We start from the raw sequence: 22,005 nt of genomic DNA on the forward strand, positions 1-22,005 counted from the left end.
ATAGTTCAAATTGAAATTGACAGCTGAATTTTTAGATGAGAATTTTTAGTCTGACATTGAGTGACGGAGTAAAACAGGCATGATAAAGCATATGTCTGGTTCCATAATATTAATACTACAAAATGGTATCGATAGTGTACTGTCCAATCATTATAACTATTCTTATAGTCAAGATCAGTTTCTTCTGTCAATTTTTCTTTATAATAACCAACAAAAATTATATAGTACCACATATTTATGTCAATTAATGGTTTTTATTGGTAAAATATTTTAAATATTCCATATCAGAGTTTTGATTAAAAGAAAATTCTAAAGGTTAAATGGAATAACTTGAAATTTTTAAAAAAAATATATTAGAAGTTTTTTAATAAACTTTCCATTAAAACATAATCTTCATATATTGATGATAAACAGTTGTGTGCTTCATTTAGAGGGATAATTATCTCCAGTCCGAAGTTAATCTTATCAGTGCAAGTTATATGCCAACAATTAGTAGTAGAATAAGTGCAATAATAGTGAGTTTCATAATCTTTAGCCAAAGTGTAATACTTTACAATACCATTTTTATACTTTATAAGCGGTTTAATGATAATAGGCATATTAGACATATTAGACATATTAGGTTTTTAAAAATAAATTTTTCGATTTAAATTATTTTCTATTTGAATTGTTTGGTAATAAATCTAAACAATAAATCACGAGCTTTTGTTGAGAAACAACCAGAAGGGTATTTATATAGGTGCTGGAATTCACAACAAAACTTATTGTTATAAGTTTATGCAAACCTTTAGGAAAACACCCAATTAATTGGAATCGATTTTAAGTTGTCATTAGTAACAACTTAAAGATATTTTGACTTGAAAGTGTTTTCGGTTACTATAAATAAATATTTACATTGTAATTTAATAGAATTAAAAAAATGTTTTAATGATCAATAATTATCTAATAATAAACGAAAAAGAACACGAAACAAAATGCATTTCTTTATTGTGTATTTTTATTTTTTCTAATGTCTTTTGTTTTTAAATAAATAAAAANATTTTTTCTAATGTCTTTTGTTTTTAAATAAATAAAAACAGATATTAAAAAATGTTTGGCCCACAGGAACTCAAGAATTGAAAATAAAAATGCATAACTTTAACAGAATCACTACCAACCAAGGTATTGAGAATTTTCGTATTCGGTAAAATAATTATTTGAAATTAAGATCACAGTACAAAANAACAGATATTAAAAAATGTTTGGCCCACAGGAACTCAAGAATTGAAAATAAAAATGCATAACTTTAACAGAATCACTACCAAACAAGGTATTGAGAATTTTCGTATTCGGTAAAATAATTATTTGAAATTAAGATCACAGTACAAAAAATATATGCTAATACTAGAGGGAATTGTAGTAACATGCAGAATGGTGTGTTTAAATATTCTATGACAGCGTATGAAAAATTATTACCACAATAAAGTTAAACGTTTAATGGGTTTTATGTCAATACTGTAGGGAATTTTTTTTTGGACAAAATTATACAATTGACCATCATGAATAAACACTTAAACGGGGTGATTTTCGATTGTGTATGATTGCTTAACGTCAAGCCAATAAAACGAATTTAAAGACTGAGATGTAGAAGAAAATTATAATTTGTGCATTGACTATACAAGGCGATTCTTTACTAACATACGTATTTCTATATATCTGCTATAAAATAATATTTATGTTCATCCTTTATGTTTTATAGTAGTTTATTTTTTTTAATGGAAACATATATATTTATTTAGTTTATAAAGCAGAAAATTATTTTATTAAAAAAATTACTGGTCTATAACAACTTTTGGACCAGTATTTCAGAGGTTATTATAATTTAAACTAATGATAGGTGGTAAAGAATGGGTGCTGCTATCTTTATTATTAAATATTTCTTGGCCTCACTTCTCCTCCCACTTAGGTATAAAAATGTTAATAAATTTTGAAACGCTAGTCCAAAAGTTGTTATCGACCAGTCATTTTTGAAGATCATTTACTATTTTATAAGCTAGTTAAATATGAATGTATCTATTTAAAAAAATTAAGTTGACATTCCGTTAAGGGATGAACATAAATATTATTTTATAATAAATAAATAAAAAAAACATATACAACTAACAAAAGCTAAAAAACATGATTATTCCAAGAGAAATTGAGTGGCTAGTGTTAAAAGAATCACCCTGTGTGGCCAAGGTGGTTAACGCGGCGAATGTATACAGGCGCATTCAACTATTGTAAAACCTAAATTACAATTTAGTAATATTATGGTTGTCGTATGTAAGTCATTACCTTTTCCAAAAAATTTGATTAAGATCCGGAAGATTTAAACAAATAGAAAATCAAATGGAGCACGACGAACCGAGGTTGAATAAGACAATAAAAAAAGAATACATTAATAAGGGGACAAAAAAAAACCTTGACCTCTCTAGAGATTGAACGACTGCTATTCAGTCCACACTGGGTGAGCTGCAAACGTAACTGAAAACAGTAGCCTCGTTTGGTAAACAATAATTGACATTAAGTTATAGTATTTATAAGTCTAACCGAAATTATACAGTTTTACAAATATATATTATATATAGTTATTATGAAACGTCCTAAAGAGTATAAGAATAATGAAGCGTTCTATGTGATGTTACTTAAATAAAGCATTTCAGTTTATGACTAAACGACAAATCAAATGAGCCACTGTAGGCAAATTTAACAGCTCAAAAACTTCATCGACTAACACGAAAAATATACTGAACTACGGTCAATGATAACGTTACATTGGGAAAAATACCCGGTGCGTGACATATAAGAGTTAGGTCAAGGGTAAATTTTCTTTATTTTTCTTTCCGACCAATTCATTTGCTATTTCGGTTCTTTCCCACGGACATTTATCGTATACAAAACACGCTATAGGCATTGCAAATAGTAAACAAATTCTATAAATACATTTATTTTAAAAAAAAAGCTAGTACTTCATAGTACAACCAAAGATTGTTGATTACGAATCAACGTTGATCAAAATAATATATTGATAAATTTCTACTTCTTAAAAACTCTTAGCAATAATCAAGCCATAAATAAAATGATGATTTTTTATGTCGTTTATCCTGGTTAATCTAACAAAATAAAGTACACACAACGTTATACAACCAAAAAAACTTAATAATAATGACACCGTTAATAATAATAACCATCATTACAAAATAGGAAGCGGGCTCATTGTTCTGTTTAAATTTAACACTAATCGGGGCAAATTACTTATGAATATGCGCTTATAATAATCGTATCCAATATCACTATTAATTAGCCATTGGCGACTGTGTTTGTTTACGCATATAGCAGTATTGAGTATACACTTTATTTGAACAGTTTAGTTAAACCTTGGTTCGATGATGGTTTTAAGTCGTTAGACTGGTTGACTATACACAATTAATGAGTTTGAAAATTTACTCAGATTAATTACAACAATTAAGAGTAATAGTAACATTAAAACTCAAATGAATAAATATTGCAAGCCTTAGTAGACCAAATAAAAATTCAAAGAGTTAAAAATATATTACAGTTTCTAATACAATATATTTTTTTATTTAAATTCCAACCAATGCATGCTGTTAAATACTCATAAAACCATTTTGATTCGATTATAAACAAACCAGTTCTTTAACAAAATACTAAGTACACTCTATGACGCAAAACGGATTTATAAATACTATTTAAATATGAATAAAAATATACATATTAATTAATAAATAATGTAGTTCATATTTTACCAAGACAAGGGAAATACATTACGAGTTAATATAATAAAAATATTAAGTAATAATGACACCGGACAATAGTTCAAAAACTGATTAATTTGTGGTATAAGCCCTTATATTCATTCACAAACTTCACTTTATCCAACAACAAACTGACATCGTCGACAAACACCTCATATACGATACTATGTGCTTAGCCTATAAGATAAATTAGTAGTAGTTAATGTATAATATACATTATGTGATGCTAAGCCTTAAAAACTTTGCTTATTCAAAAGGGAAGAGTTTAATAAATTAGAAAAATAGAACACAGATTTCCAGTAGTATTTATTATGACTTTAATTAATTGTAAACAATACTCAGAAGTTATTAAAAGAGATTTAAGAAAAAAATAAAAAAAAATTAATATTTATAAATCGACTGAACATAAATTACTTTTCCTTTATATAATATATAATATTATTTAATGTACAAACTATGGAATAAGAACAATATATATATATATACATTTATTTAATCTTATAAATATATTTACTAACAATTTTTTCATCCTTTTTATATTAAATTACATTTGTATTCATAACTATATAAAGTTTTTTCAACAAAACTCAAGCGGAAATTACTAGAAAAAATATTCCAGTTTTCCTTAACAATTATCATGTTAAGTGCAGTTGCATTTTCTGTTACATTACACAAATATCTATAAAATTATTTATGTCTTATTACGCATAAATAATAGCTGCATATTGTTACAAAATTACCAGATTATTACTTCTTGTAGGTTGTAAATTATTTTTTTAATTGTTGTATAATTTTCTATCCAATAGTTTGTTACACTTTTTATAAATGCATTTAATTATTCCACGAAGATTTTGCAATAAATTCGAATAAATAAAACACTATAATTTATTTGATCATTTTCAGGGGGTTAGGTAATGAGAGTCCAAAATTGTTCAAGAAAAAAAAAGTCAAACTATGAAAACCTCATTTACATACACAAAAACTTAAAAACTTAGCACAATAAGGATGCGGTATAGTTGGAACAAACAGTGGTGCAACCAGATAATAATTAAGAAGTGAAAGGAGGGATATTTAATTTTTTTTTTACTCTGCAATTTTTTACTATAAAAACAAATTTAAATAAAAAAGAAGTTATTACGTCTAAAAATTCAAACATGGCTAATAATTTTGGGGGATCACAACCCCTAACCACCTCTGGCAGTGCCACTAGGGACAAAAATAGACGATATTTGACAATGATTTAAATAATTATCATAAAAAATGCTTTGATATTAATCTGTAGATAATATTTAGATTTTAAGAGGAATGGTTGAATTATTTTTTAAGCCACATAAACTCCTATTTACTTAATTATATCCTGACTACACGTTTTATTATATTAATCATAATATTATACAATAACATTACGAATGATAATTAAAACTCAAATTTCAATTATATCATTAAAGTAAATATGAGTTTAACAGACAAAAGTTTGGGTTTTAACCAAACTAATACGTATGAATTGATTTTATCGCTTATTAAACGTATTACAATGAAATAAATCGAGTCATTGAAATTTGAAACTGTTGGAATGCTTATCACTACGTAGGCTTTTTATTATCGTTTAAAGATATATTTCCACTGGTAAAATATCACGGTAGCACTCTAGGGATTCACTAGTGTTGCATTGATAAAAAAATAAATAGTAGTGTTATAGATTTATAAAAGAGACGGAAAAAAGAAACTGTAAAAAAAAAAATAGATACCCAGTTAAAGTGAAGCACTTGAATAGCACGTGTTTCTCAACGATCGAGTTTAGAAAAGAACTTGAACAAGTTGTCATTTATCATCAGGTATCAAAACACATATTACAACACAAAGTTTTAGCAATAGAAGCAGCACGTGAGCATAAACACACTTCATAGTTGTATAATTCATTAATAAAAATCAATTATTTTAAAACTTGAATGTTTATTGATACTGATACAGGACAAACTGGGTCAGGCAAATTATTTTTTTAGTCAAAATAAAATATAATGCTCAGAAAATCAACATCAATTATTCATCCCTCGAACAATATCAGCGTAATGTTCATATGAAAATTTGCGACAGTTTAGGACGAGGACGAATATATGTATTGACTTAATAATTTTAAGTACTCAGTTATATCATGCCGAATAAAAACATAAGGATTACATTGACCGATGTTTCAAAGACACAGGCTGTGGTTGGCACATCGCCGAGCATATCACTCCCCTGAATTATTAATGAAAGGTCTCCTAAAACTTTCTTGTATCAAATAGGCGACAACAAAATTCTAGTGTATCTAATAAACGCAATTCAATGTACAATAGCCACAACTACATTTGATTTGATTTTTACATGATCCGTTTGCTATTCAATGTCCAAACTAAACATGCCAAGGATTTTTTTTCAGTTGCGTTAACAGTAAAAAGTAATTTTAAAAAGCCTGTTAATCTTAAGAATGAAAAAAAATATATTTTCGGAAAGGAGTTTCAAGATATTTTGTTGAACGATACATACTATTGAGATCAATAACCATAAATTGTTTTAAAATTTCTCGTGAATCTATTAAAACCAGTAGAAAAAATAGATTTTTTACTAGATTTTTATCCAGGAGGTGCCAAAATTGTGTAATCCTCACAAAGGCAAGAGAGCTCAGCTTCCACAGTCCACACATTATAAATAGCTGTATAATTGAACCAACAATTATGGATGATCGGTGGTATAATACTGAAATGTCCTAGTATGCGAAAAATAGATTTTATTTGCTATAACAGTAGTATAATGTAAACGTAAGGTAAGAAAAAAAATGTATTTAGAAAAATTGATAGTACATTTTATAAATAAAAATACTTTGTTGAAACTATAAATATTGAAATTTAGATTTAGAGCTGCCCTAACAGCCATAGTTGCGCCACTAATTTAAACTGATCCACTGATTTTTTATCCTAGATATTAATTATGAATTAATAAAATAAGTGTCATATTTACTATAAACACTAATCTCAAAAAATGATTATGAAAAAATTTGCCCTAATTTATAATGGGTATTTGACAAAATATGAAAATGGAGAAATTATTTTGAATATAATTAGGTAAAATTGATTTTTTAGTAGTTAAACAATTATTTATTTTACCGTTTCGAGTATTATTTATGTGTTTACTATATAATGAAAATAATAGAAAAAATAGTAGTATATTGACTAGAAAATAAATAAATAAGTATACTATGTTTTTCTTGGCAAAAATAAGCACGATCAAAAATCCAACGTTATTGAATGACAATATATTGAACACGAATTACACAATTTGACATCTATGTTAATATCACTCAATGCAAAAAAAGACATTGAATATTAAGCTTTAAACGAGTAAAAAATTATGTTTATATCGATTGATGACGCGACTTTTTAATAAATTCAATAAAACAAAATTTAAAATTAACATACAATAATTTGATAAAGTTTTTTTATAAAATTTTATATAAAAAGTTTTTTTGTTTTAAAGTAAAAGTTTTCATGTGTTATAATTGGAATTAATTTTCTTAATACTACGACACTGAATTATTCCTAAAAATAAATTGAACGCTACTAATAATTTCTACGTTTGTTTACTCGTTTATTAATTGTAATGTTTCAACACATTAATAACTTACGGGGTTATTGTAATTTAATTGTTTAAGACGTAATCTATAGTACAGTTTTTATTTCAATACTGACATTAAGCAAACATTTCACGAAATAATGACTAATTAAATTATAATATATAAACAACTATGGATCGAAAACAACGGAAAAAATTAATATTTTGATGAATCAACGACTAAAGTATAAGGTGAACGGCTGGTAAAAAGTGCAATGTATGGCATATACTTATCTTATACAACCGTAAGACAAAAAAACGAGACATGACAATACATTTTCGAAGTACTATCATGCGAAATCATATAATGTGTTTGAATCAAATTTGAATAAATTAAGATTATTTATTTCGAGTTTAAAACATGAATTACTTAGAACTTTTTATTTTACAATATTGTGTCAGTTATATTAGAATAAAAACAAAGCAAAGAATAGATTGTTCTAAGTCCAATAAAAAAACAATTTATAACGTTTAAAACAATTTAAAAATGTCGAAGTTAATAAACCGTTATTGAAACTGGTTTCAGAGTTATCAGGATAAATGTAAAATTAAGATTAAGAAGTTTCGCGAGGTCAAATGATGCGTTTTATTAAGACTGTCATCGCTGTCATCCTCATCAAATCATTATTTATATTAACCTAATTGGTTAATAAACTCGCATTAATTTTTCATTGTATTTTACCACCAAACTCATTCAAATAACAGAGTTAACAGGTGGTTTTCATCGATTTTTGTAAAAGTGATTATTGTAAAAAACAAACCAGCGATTAAGTTCACTGTCAGTAAAACGTGCTCAACTCAAAATCGTTCAATACTAAGCGCACGTGTATATTTAAAACACACAAGTGTAGTGCTTCAATTCTGTTAAAAACACTTTTGATGTTATTTTATCGATATTCTTTTCTAAAATTATGTCAGTATGACATATTTTATATAATTTATTTAATAATTCTATAAAATATGATGATATTATGATCTAGACAATTTTTAAAGGATTTTCGTAAAATTTAATAACATGTTATGAAGACAAAAGTTTTAAGACGAAAAAAGTGTTTTACGTTATTCATCAAAATAAATCATACTGATGAATATTTCTTAGCAAAATTATTTAAATTCTAACATGACAAAGGAATTTTATGACTTTTACGCATACAGTAAAAATTGTTAATCATTTTTTAATTACATCGTTCCTTTACGTAGAGCTTACAACATAAGACTATTAATGCCTAAAGTACTGAAACAACTAATTATCACATGTATAAACGTTTCCTATTGAAAAAAATTATAGTGAGCTAAAGGTCAATGTGGAATAGATTAATCACAAGTTGTTTTCTTGCTTACAATATTAACAATTGTTAATGATTTTGCAATCTCAATTTCGACCAATCCATTGGAGCACACTCATAGTTGATAGAGATATGATAAAATTTGTAGTAAAATCAATGTAATGCACTGATGAAATAAATAAACTAAAATAAAGAACTGAGTAGAATGATAAAAAGTAAAGCTAATCATGTCTGGTCATATATAAATAAGTTAATACTACAATAATAATAGGAATAGTGTATAGGCAGTCTTCACTCTTCAAACATTCTTACAAAACCTTTTAAATGTTTTTCAATGTTCACAAATATTTTTATCGTATATTGTTCATATGAGTTTTTAATAATGACGAGAAAAGTGTTGACTCAAAAAATTCTTTAAGTACTTTCAAAATAATTATAGGTAACAAACGCACCACTAGTACTTTGTTCGGTCAAATATGTACATCGTTAAGGGTTCAACCAAAGATGCTACTGTAACTCTTTTATTATATATTTTTAAAAAAACCACACGATAACCTTGTTTGTTGTTAGACATATGTATAAACAAAAAAACTATGTACACAACAACCGAAAATACTAAACCTAACGTACGATTATCCTCTACAAAAAATCTGATCCTATGCTATTATTGACAATAGTATAATTTATTGTTTAGTCTTACATTATACGAGCATTAAAATAAAGACACTATCATGTCATGTCGTCGTAGATAATTTTTTACCAGTTAATTTCACGGTTGTCTCCATAGACAATATACTGTGGTTTCGGCACAACTTGAGATCATCAAGAAAATTTAAGATATACTATTGTGTTCCATATTTGTCTCTTGTCTTTAAAGTATAGACAGACTTTGATAGCTTCTTTATGCTAATTTATTAACTTTAAATACAAAGTGATAGTTTAACTATGATTCATATATTATCTTTACAAATATACAAAATTATTTTTAATGTAATTTTTTCTTTTTTAAATTTTTTTTTATAATTTATGCATTCATAGACTACGTAAAAAACATTGTTTTTAATTGTTCGTTTTTAATAATGAAATTTTTTCATTTATTTTTAACTTTTTCAAAATTTAAAAATAGTTTTTATAGCATTGTCTTGCAAAAATGATTAAAGGATCGATAACAAATTAAATTTTAGAAAAAGTAATTATTGAGTTACAAGCTGTATCTGTATGTTTAGCCAACTTAAACCTAAGAAATAATCAATCTAAGAAAATGACTGATGAATAACAACTTTTTGATTGGTATTTAAAAAGTTATTATCATTTTTATAACAAAGAGAAAGGAGTAGTGCTGTTGATTAATGCTTAGAGATAACAATAAACAGACTCATCTTCACTTCCAGTTTTTATATTAACGAATTAATAACTCTTAAAATGCCGATCCAAAAGTTATTATCGACCAGTCATTTTCTTAGACTGATCATTTTCAGTGAGTCATTGTTAAACTATTATCTTATACACAGTTATAGAAATTGCGAAAACAATTTGAACAATAATTTTTACGGTCTATTTTTATAATATTTAAACTTAATTTATTTTATTGGAAATGTAGAATAATTATTTTATAGTTTATCATTCACATAATATAAATATTTAAACATAATTCATTATAATGAATAGTTCTAAATTCAGTTATTCTACATTACTTCTGAGCTGAAATCTTTTATTGGTAACTAAAGTCATAACCAGCACGAACAATATTTTACAAAAAAATAATACAATGACTCTGATCATAATTAGTGTCTAATATAAATAAGTTGTTGAAAATAGTTCGAAAAGTACTTTATAATATTAATATTTTTATGTTAATTATAACCACAGTGTGCCAACGTGTATTACATAATGTTAATTACTCACTCGAACTTTATTTTATTACTTCCAAATTACTATTAAAATCTCATCGTACCTATAAGTTATTTTAAATATACCATTGCATCAAAATATTATCAGAATTGTATTGCTTCTTAAGGAAAAGAATCAAATGTAAATTTATTCAACGAAGAAACATACAATAACTTGTGATGATTAAGTTTAAGGGAAAGATCGATTTTACAACGAACCATAACAAATATCACATGGACAGTTTAATGATTAATACTTTTAATAAACAAAAAAACTTAGATTGAGAATGTTCTAAACACTTTTAATAAACAAACAAACACAATATAATTTAATGATAAACTAATGTGTTTGTAATAAGTCAAAACAGCTTTTGAACATACAATAACGTACTTCTTATAATTGTTAACATTGATAAGACAGAATTTAATTCGTTATAATCAATCTTGAATGAGCAATTTCAGCAAATATTGGAAATCATTTTAATTTAAAAACACGTGTTTTTATTATTCTAGAGGAAAATATTTGATGACTCATTCAACACGTTTTCATAAACAATAAATTTTCCTTAAATAACACTATGTGACTGTAGTAATGACGACGATCACATTTACTTGATTTTTTAATAATACATCACTATATCAGCCAAACATTGTCACACGCGTGAATATCTAAATACCATTCGAGTAATATAATCACACAGGACTTCTACAAACAAATTTTAATCATTTACATATATTCATCGAGTACTTAACTTAGTACTATGTACAAGAGTTCCCTAGAAAAGTATTCAAATTAACACCTGCTAGGGCTTAACGATAAGCCATCGTTGTTATGATTCAATTCATTAAAGTTTAATGCCGTCGCTCGTTATAATTTTCAGGAAATTAATATTTTGAACCATAGCAAAGAAATATTAAAATGAATTCTATTAAATAAAATGAACTAAATTACTATTTTATCATTGATCATTAGAAAATGCTAAAAAACATTCATCAATTTTTGTTTTTTAGCAAACAAAATTTGCACAACATATATTGACCCTTGTGTTTCTATATTGTATTAATGTATTATTACTAACACAATTGTTAAAATACTCATTAAAAATTTATATTAAGGATGATCAATTCTATAGTAAACTCGTCAAAGACACATTTGTCATTTATACATTGACAACATTTGAATTCGAAAAAATAAACATTTCAATTGTGATATATTAAAAAAAAAAAAAAAACTAAATTACAGTATCACATATGTTTACATTATAAAAAACCTGATACAATCCGAACCCAACATAGTGGAGTTATGGCATAGTAAACTCCAGTACAGATTGAATTTTGACAGTGATTAACGTCACTTACATAAAACGCTTTGATACTGTTTAAAAAAAAAATTGAAATATTTTAACGGAAATGTAAAAATTTTAATTTTAGCCGACTGTTACATATAAAAGAAAACATTTTCATTTTTTTATATTAAAATACAAATTAAAATCTTTAATTTGATTTAGTTTTAAGAAAGCAGACGTCACAGAATGTTATCAAAATTTTTATGAAAAAAAAAATGTATACATGTTGCTGCATTCAAGTAATTTTTGTAATTAAGACTTTGTTTAAATTTTTGTAAGACACATTATTTATTTAGAATTACTAATAAAAAATTCAATATGATATGGAATTTTTATAAAAATTATATAAAATGAAAACATGAGAAAAAATTTAAAGAAAATATTATATTTCCCGTGTTTTGTTACACTTCAAAATTTTCCAATTTAACGAAATATTTTATGATTTTTGGATTAATTGGCTAATAATTCCTATAAATCAAAGTTTTGGATAGTTTTTTTTGTTACAATTCAAAGTACATTATATTAGCTTTAACATAAATTTAAAGAACGCAGTTTTTTAGAACAATATCAAAAATTATATAGAAAAAATTTTTGATATGAAGTTTAAACCTCAACAATACTTTTCTTAATTTTTGGATTTGCTAAAAAAAGTATATCGTCAGCAAGTCAAATGATTAAAATATTATTAATAAAATTTTCGTAATGTTCCTCTAGTTTCAATAAGATATTTCAATGTTAAGTGAAAACTAAAAATATCGATATCGACTATTGTTGTATAACAATTGTAATTTTATGTGATTTTTTACTTTATTATGGAATATTATAGAGTGAGAGGAATTTGTCAAATTATAATTCTTATAGCTTCAATTAGAAATGATTTGTGATGTGTTTAAAGTATTGTTAAGCAAAATTAAGTAGGATAGAGTATTCACATAGTCCAGATTAGGGGGCGAATTTTACTATTATCTGTCATAATTAAGAACATACTGGTTTCTTGGAATTTTATGGTCATCACTTTTTTTTAATGGTAACGCTATATTTTTCATAGGGAGGCCATCCCCAAGTACCACCCCCTCGCCCATATAGGTCTCAATCAATTCCTATACGTGGATAAATTTACAAAAAACAAACACAACATAGTATAACCAATATCTTGTCAGACATGCATTAAAGCTAAAATTACTTAATTTATACAATTGATAAAGTCTATCTCGAAGTAAATATTTTATTTTAACACTTTAGTTATAGTTTTTGTTTAGTAGTCACTACACTTTACAAAACTGAGTTAGAATATATTTTCTGAGAATATCTAGCTATTTATGATAATTTTCTTAGACAATTATCATTAAATGAGTTATGCTAAAAAATGAAATATTTACTTTCAAACGATAACCATTTTTAGTTTCACGTAAAAATTGTTGTTCAATTTTAAATAGTCGAACTTTATTGAGTTATTATGTGCATAAATCTACACATTTCAGTTACATCTACTGGTAATCACAAGTCGGCGGTTGACCGAAACTTAATAATGCACTATAAATTAACACATAACTCGCACGCACACTCCGGTAAATCTTTTATGAATAAAATACCTTTGAAGGTCATTTCAAACCAATTGTATTGAGTTTTCTTTTAAACATAATTATGTCATATTTTACTTATGCACACTTAAAACCGTACAATGTTTTGAATATATTTTATTTTATGAGATGTGTATTAATAATTAGACATTTTTAAGGTAATTAAAATAAAATAGAGTAAGACAAATAAAATGTAATGACTATTTTCCAAATAACAAAATATATATATATTGAACAAATTTCATTTAAATACATTTGACTTTAGCAGTACAAATTTAGCAAAAATCTACAAACTTCAAAATTAAGCCATTGTTTGTACTTCAGAATATTTGTTAAATTTAATGTGGTTTGAATTAAATTCTATTGGAAAATAGAACTCGGCTTGAAAATTTAAAATGGGTATTTTACTTATTCTTTTCACACAAAACTCATATGTCAAATAAATAGAAAAAAAGTCAGTCGGTTATAGAAAATTAAAATTTGAAGTTTGAATAGAAAAACAGTAATAATTTTTATATAAAAAAAATTTATTTGTTTAAAATTAAAATTCATCTCTTCTCTTTTTGTAATTTATTCAAATTGACAGAAAACAATCCTACGGTTTATATTATTATTCCTTATATTACGGTGAAATAAATAATCAATGACTACAAAAAATTATGTTATCAACTATTTGTTAATGATTCGGTCGTCGTGACCTCTATGGTGTTATTATTATTATAAAAAAAAAACCCGGCACTTGTTACGAATAATAGTAATAAACGTCATTAGATCGTAAGACGACATAGTAAATGTTTTTGAAACATTTTAAATGACCTAGAGCCTGGAACCCATCCAAAAACACTACGACCTTACAACGGTGTACTGTTTTTTAATAATGAAAATAAATAATAATGAAAAATCTTCCTATTCATTAATTAACATTTATTTTATACAATTCCTAGTATTAAAAAAAAAAAATCGCGTTTATCCAAGGGTACCAAGTCGGAAATAATTTAAATATTTTTTTAATATTTTAAATAATTGTAACCCGTTGAAACATCAATCCGTGTCCTCAGTGCAATAGAGAAAGAACATGAGAAAATCATCGAATTACGCCAGTTTCTAATCAGTTTTTTTTAAGTACCGAGCTCAATATTGCGATGTTGACTGTGGTCGGAACTCGGTGACACGAGCGCTCCAATGCCTTTGAGGGGTCGACGGACAACACAAGCACGAGGCGACCAGATGGTCGACTGCGCCGTCGCTGTTCGCCCGGACGTTGTCATTACACTGCAATCTAGACGGCACTACAACATTGAGCTTAGCAAATGTTACATGGCAACTGGTTTTTTCCATAACATTGTTGCGTGTATTTATAACACGAGCGTTATGTGGGCCTATTTATCTGTAAGAGTAGTAACAAATGGCAGACTGTGATGTCCAAAGATAAATTTCCAACAGTTTAGTACCAGCGATCACACAGATTAATATAATGTTATCGTAATGGCAATGAAACATGATACACTATAGAGCAACAACATAAAAAGTTTAATACGATTGTACTTACTGGACAGAGCAGCAGCGTATTGGCGTAACTTCTTGCCTTCTCTTTGCGTTCCTTTGGGTCCATTGACGGACAGCATACTACTGAAAACCGACAAATCCAAGGTTGGTTTTTGTTTACACACAAAAGTATACTTAAGGTTAAAATGATGGAAAAAGGGTTTAAACAACCCCACACAGTGTGAGGACGTGGCATATTTGGGTCTAGTATAGATTTAATCCGACAGTGATTAAAATCACTATCATAAAAAATGCTTCGATGCAAATCTGTAGATAGTATTTAATTTTAAATAATTGGTGGATTAAAAGTAACATGATGTCCTATTTTCTTTTTTATATACTGATTACAAGTTTTATGATTTATAAATGTAATTTATGTATAAATATTTATTAAAGCAATTTAATATGATATGAAATAGATATTTAATAATTTAGTATTGCAATTTTTACAGAGAAATTATAAAAAATTATAAAGTAGTTATTACTTTTATGACAAACTAATTTTATATAAAAGTTGATGGTCTTGAGCAATACTTAAAAACAAATTGTTTGTTATTTATAAATAAATTTACTGGTCTACAAGGAATTTTCATCAGAGACCAAAATATTCTTTTTTAAGCCCATTTTTGCGTCCATTTCAAATCTGCAATTAGAGTTTCGCAGATATCCTAAATAATAACAAAATTCTTCTAATAAATATAACAAATATTTATGTTTGATTATTAGGTTATGTATCAATAAATATATTTTAATTAAAAATAAGTTGAATGAGTTCTACTTCCTATACGCATTTTTATGTTTTGAACCCCCCCTGTATTAAAGGAAATGGTCCGATTAAAAAAAAAAGTATGTCGAATGAAAGAGATATATAAATAATATTTTTTATAAAAAAATTGTATTGATCCATACATTTTTCAAAAAGTCATAAAAATATTAATTTAAAAATGTAAAATATAAAATCGAGAATTTTAACACAAAAATAGCATACGAAAGCCATTTTCACTATGAAGACAAAATAAAGTCCGAAATTTTTTTTTCATAATAAAGTATATTACATTATCTTCAATTTAAGATATAGATAATAGTGTCAGTATTTCAGGAACATTTTCAAAAGTTAAGTTGAAAAAGTTGCCATTTTGAATCCCTCCCTGTAGGCAGGTTTACCAAAAAAAGTATACAAAATGATAGGTAAATATCTCATGTATCTATCAAAATAATATATATTGATTTGGTCATTTTTAAAAAAATTATTTCAATTTTAAGTAAAAAAAAATGTTGAAAATCAGCTATTTTTAAATTTGTACATTTTTTGGAGATTTTCCCCATTTACGGGGAATGAGGGAAATTTTTCCAATTTTTGAGAGTAATGTCTTCGACTAGATACAATTTGTGATATTTTGACGTATCGTTGAAAGAAATCGTTTTGGCGAGAGCTGATAATAAGTGGTAACAGACACACAAAAAAAATAATTAAAAACACATCATAGTAAAATTAAAATCTTCTCAGCTTCGCATCGAAGGTAAAAAAGGAAAAAATAAACGCTTTGGTATAGGGTAGAATAGTAGTAGAGGTTTAAATACAATAATTAGCATTTTATATGAAACTCCTCAAAAAAAAAATAAATAAATAAGGGACAACCAATTGCCTTATTTAATCATTGGCAGTGGTAACGAAAAGTTCAGTCATGTAAAACTCGTTTCTTTCAGTATGTAGTACTTAAGATTGGAAAAAAACGTATTGTCTATGGTAAATACGTTTAACGGGGTGCGTGCTCTCCGCTTTAGGACACTAACTCGTATGCCGTTGAGAAATGAGGACACCGTTGCCAGTTATCACTACAGTGGTCGGCTGTTATGGCAAACGCGCACTCCTGTGGCATCAACCCTCGTTTATATAGAACAATAGAAGTATACCCCAATTCTTTGTAATTAGAGACATCGCTTTAAAAAGGTAAATAACAAATAATTTGAGAATTTAGTGACATCGTCTCAAAAATAAAATATTTACTCTGACCTAACGACCAAAGAAACTTGTAAAAGAAGATATTTAAACTTGAGGTACTGCTTTTGTTAGAACAAAAAAACTAGTTATAACTTAAAATAATAAGCTTAATTTGGAAAACAAACATTTATTTGGCTTGTGATCAATTCTTTTTTTAGCGCTGTCATGTATTAAATTTATCTTTCTTTGTACTTAATACGCCGACCAAACACGAATGAGATAACATACATAGAAGAGTAATGATTATGAAACAATTTTATGAGACAAGAATTTTTCAAACATTTTTGAAATGTTACTTCAAAATGAATAAACGTGTGAATTATACCTGAAAATTTTAGATGATTAACTAACACGATTTAATTTTTGTAGGTTAATATTTTGGTAGAAATTTGCAACTATTAACATTTTTATACCCTTATCACTATCTACATAAAATCTCCAGTAGAAAAAACATTTATTAATTATATTATCTTTAATTTATGACGTATAATGCAGTAAGAAGTACAATTAAGTGTACGGAGTTCAATGATATTATACATTCTGTATTACACAGTTGCCAAATAAGTTCTATACATTACATTTACAAATTTTAAATTTAACAGCATTTATAACAGAAAATGTATAATATGTTATTTTTGAGTTTAGTTTTAAAAATACTTGTAGCATAAATACTTTGAACAATTGACTAACAAATGACCAGTATAAATATGAAGTTTCTTTATATAGTTTTGTGTTTGGTTTGAAGTATAAATAATAATCAAAAGTGGATCAAGTTTTTTTCTAATAAAAGTTGTTAGATTAAAAAAAAACGATTTTCAAACTTTTTATTAAGTATGGAAAAAGGTCTAAATTGATTCTAAAATTAAATAGCAATTAAAACTTTTATCATTTTCGATATGAAACATTTATCGAAAAATCGCTTGGTGTATATTACAAGTTTAGTTTTATCAAAAGTTTTCATAAAATTTAATTTATATATCTTAAAATACATTTTATCTACTCAGTTGACTACACAATTTGTAATACGAAGAGATGAACCAAAATGAGGACGTGTTTTCATTAACTTAAAGAAACTTTTTTGTTTTATTTCATCAAGTAATGTTAATCCAAAACTAATTGTACAATTTTAAATTGATTAACCTCTCCTTTAAACTCCGATGATACTTTATGCTATTGGTGTAAACATTTTGATTATAAATAAATAATAAATATTAACAAATTATGAATACAAAAAAAATTATACTTGAAACAAATTGAAATATCTATTTCTGTTACATGATAGTAAATGTATTACACTCAAGTTACAACCTGTTTATTGAATAAAAATTGCTATTAAGTATGCTCGATTTTAAAAAGTTAATCAAGTAAAAATATTACTATTCAAATAAAAAAAAAAATAAATCAATAAAGTTGTTGCTTCTATACAGTAACGACAAATTCTAGTTATTTGTGCTCTATTTTCTAGAAATTCGTAAAGAATTTAGTATGACCTAATTTTTAAATATAGCATAGGTACTTATAGTATAATTATTTTACTTTTTTATATAATACAGAAATGTATGAGAGATTTTCTTATCGAGTAACGTTCTGGTTATAAGATAGTCGTACAAATGATGAAGGTCAAACTTATTATTATATATTAATTTAAATATATCTATTATAGTCAAGTGTAGCATATGAATATTATAACGTTTAACTATTGATTGTTAATAAAATAAGATTTTTAGTAGTTATCAGAGACCTTAGTACCTATTTAGTAAATGAAAACAAAGCTCTCAAATTATAATAATTTTAACTATGCAGAATAAAATTGTTTGCTTATTATCATAGAAAGATAGTATACATAAATACATTAAAAACAAAAAAAAATCTTTTATAAATTAAAATTTGATCTCTGGAGTATAAAAATTAAAAAATATGTAATTTGTATTAAGGAAGTATCAGTAAGTACATTAATTACTAGATTTACTAAAAATTAAAAATTTAGACGTCCATAAAAAATTGATTTCTTTTTAATAACTTAAAAATTATACTTGGTAGTAATGTATATTATATATATATTACTTATAAAATAGAATTATAACGAAACATAAACATTCACAGCTTATTAATTTAAGTATTCTTCATTGATTTTATCAGATAAAAATAATAATTTTTTGTAAAAAAGATGCCATTTTAAACCCTATCTGTGGGCTGGTAAAGGGTCAAATGTTCACAAAAATATATAAAATGATAGGTTAAGACATCAAACATGTATAAAAAAAAAATTATATTGATTTGTTCATTTTTGAAAATGTTATGGCAGTTTTTAGTAAAAAAAATTGAAAAAATTTCGAAAATTAGCAATTTTTAAATTTGTAATATTTTTGGAGGTTTCCCCCATTTACGGGGAACGAGGGAAATTTTTTCAATTTTTGAGGGTAATATCTTCGACTATATACGATTTGTGATCTTTTGACGCATCATTGAAAGAAATTTGCACAATTTGCAGTTCTCGAGTTATAAGTCTTTTAGGGGGCCTACAAGAAAAATGTGATGCATTCCACAAGAAGACAATTACATTCTCATAAGAGTAACCTCTCTCATTTTAAAATATTAACATCATAAAATATTTTTATCAATAACCTTTACCAGTTCCTTTACAATCTATACATAACTTCCTTAGTACTCTATATAGAAGACTATTAACTTTTATTATCATATTTTAGACTGTAAAAGTATTTTGTACTTGATATCGTTTAATCAATAATATAATATTGTCAAATAAAACTTCAAATTATATTTGCAATATATGTAAATCGCTGTTTAAAAAAAAATTTAGGATTATTTAAGTGCACGAGCGTGGGGCGCAAGAGGTGGGCCCTGTTTGCTACGGACTAAAGGACGGGTCAAATAATTCACACTTATGTCGCTTTTAAAATAAATAAATATTCAGAATTTTCTGTAAAAAGCTGATACTTACACTTACATATAATAGTTAAAATAAATTAGATACTTGAGCACTATTCGAAACATTATAAACATAAAGTTATAAAAAAAAATTAATAATTATTAGGAACTTTATTATGAATTATAATTAAATTTCTTTTGTTCATTTATTAAAACTTGATTCGTATAACTATAGATATTTTCTTTTAGACACAGCAATTCATTGCAAAGTGCCTACTCGGAATTTTAAATGCGATTTGTGTTGTATTCTAACAAGTCGTACCACCTGCTTCCCCCATTGATTTAAGTACTCACTTTTTTCTTTTGTGCACGAACAATGTGTGAACAAAGAAATAAGACTATTCTTAGTAATAAAAAAAAGGTAACCACAAACAAAAATATTAAAATTCGACTCCTAAAAATATTTACTACTAAATCTTAATACTTTTCTTATTCAGTCATTGTATTTTTAAAAGGTTGTGTGTTTTTTTATCACTAATAAGTAAATCTATAATTAACGACTTAAGTACTAATTCTTATGTTTATTACATTTATCATTCTGTATTAAAAGCTAACCAGTTTAAATAAAGTTTAAGTTTGAACAAAGATCTTTTTTGTTAATAAAAGAATATTTAATAAAATCCATTAATGTCCATTTATCATATTATTTCATTTAATTTTTATTAATTTTGTCTATTTTATTTGACTTTATATAATATTTTGTTTATTTTTTTATGATATAAAATGACAGTCTTGCATTAAATCAATTTATTTTATAAGCTACCTAAACAATAACTCTATTATAAATCTTTTTTTGTTGGTAGATTATGAAATATGTATTATTTTAAATTGAAAAATCCTGAATACAGACTATAATTGAATGTTCTGAACTTCTGTTTATCAGTTATAGGAATCTATCATACTATTAAATTCAATCAACTTAAAAGATAAAAAATAAAATTTGTAACATCATTTTGTATCATAAATTTCTTTCATTTTTTGTATAGTTCTTTGTTTTTGGTATTTTTTATTTATTTATTACAATTGAAATAAGCAATTGGTTTAACCGCAACATTACATGTCTTTATATATTTTTTATTCTACGAAAAAATTATGTTATGATTTATTATGATACATTTATACTTTCTAATAGTGGAAACATCTTAGTTTCGGAGATTTTATTTTAAAAAACTGGTTTAGAAGAGTTAAAATAAAGCAAAAAATAAATAAAATAAAGTAAAAATTCACAAAATTACTAAAGTCAATTATCTTGAAAAAATATTTCAGAAAATTATTAAAAAATTTTTTATGTGTTTTTGTTAGATATATCAAAATATTATTAGTGAATCAGTCAACGTGGATTTAATAATAAATAATGGTCTATTACTTGTGTTTCAAGTTGTCATAATATTATTACATTTACCATATTTTTTTTATTTCGCTTAAATATTTGTCAAATATGAAGANAACCGCAACATTACATGTCTTTATATATTTTTTATTCTACGAAAAAATTATGTTATGATTTATTATGATACATTTATACTTTATAATAGTGGAAAAATCTTAGTTTCGGAGATTTTATTTTAAAAAACTGGTTCATAAGAGTTAAAATAAAGCAAAAAATAAATAAAATAAAGTAAAAATTTACAAAATTACTAAAGTCAATTATCTTGAAAAAATATTTCAGAAAATTATTAAAAATTTTTTTATATGTTTTTGTTAGATATATCAAAATATTATTAGTGAATCAGTCAACGTGGATTTAATAATAAATAATGGTCTATTACTTGTGTTTCAAGTTGTCATAATATTATTACATTTACCATATTTTTTTTATTTCGCTTAAATATTTGTCAAATATTTTGTCAGTATATTTTACATTTTTTTAATATCAAAGAATTTTTTGAAGTTACACTTTTTTAGCTTCGATGCGAAGCTGAGAAGGTATTAATTTTACTATGATGTGTTTTTTTTTTTTTTTTTT

General features: G+C 25.4%; 1 protein-coding gene across 1 annotated transcript in view; it reads right to left on the minus strand.

The window, feature by feature from the left end:
* LOC126902078 (uncharacterized) overlaps window positions 1-22,005 on the minus strand; it is a 63,781-nt gene that overhangs the window by 14,959 nt on the left and 26,817 nt on the right. The window contains exon 4 of the mRNA XM_050679099.1: window positions 15,093-15,172. Within this exon, the coding sequence (XP_050535056.1) occupies window positions 15,093-15,172 (80 nt within the window). The remainder of the gene's footprint in view (window positions 1-15,092; window positions 15,173-22,005) is intronic.

Source organism: Daktulosphaira vitifoliae, unplaced genomic scaffold (genome assembly GCF_025091365.1).
Source record: "Daktulosphaira vitifoliae isolate Bord-2020 unplaced genomic scaffold, ASM2509136v1 Scaffold_3, whole genome shotgun sequence".
NCBI lineage: Eukaryota > Metazoa > Arthropoda > Insecta > Hemiptera > Phylloxeridae > Daktulosphaira > Daktulosphaira vitifoliae.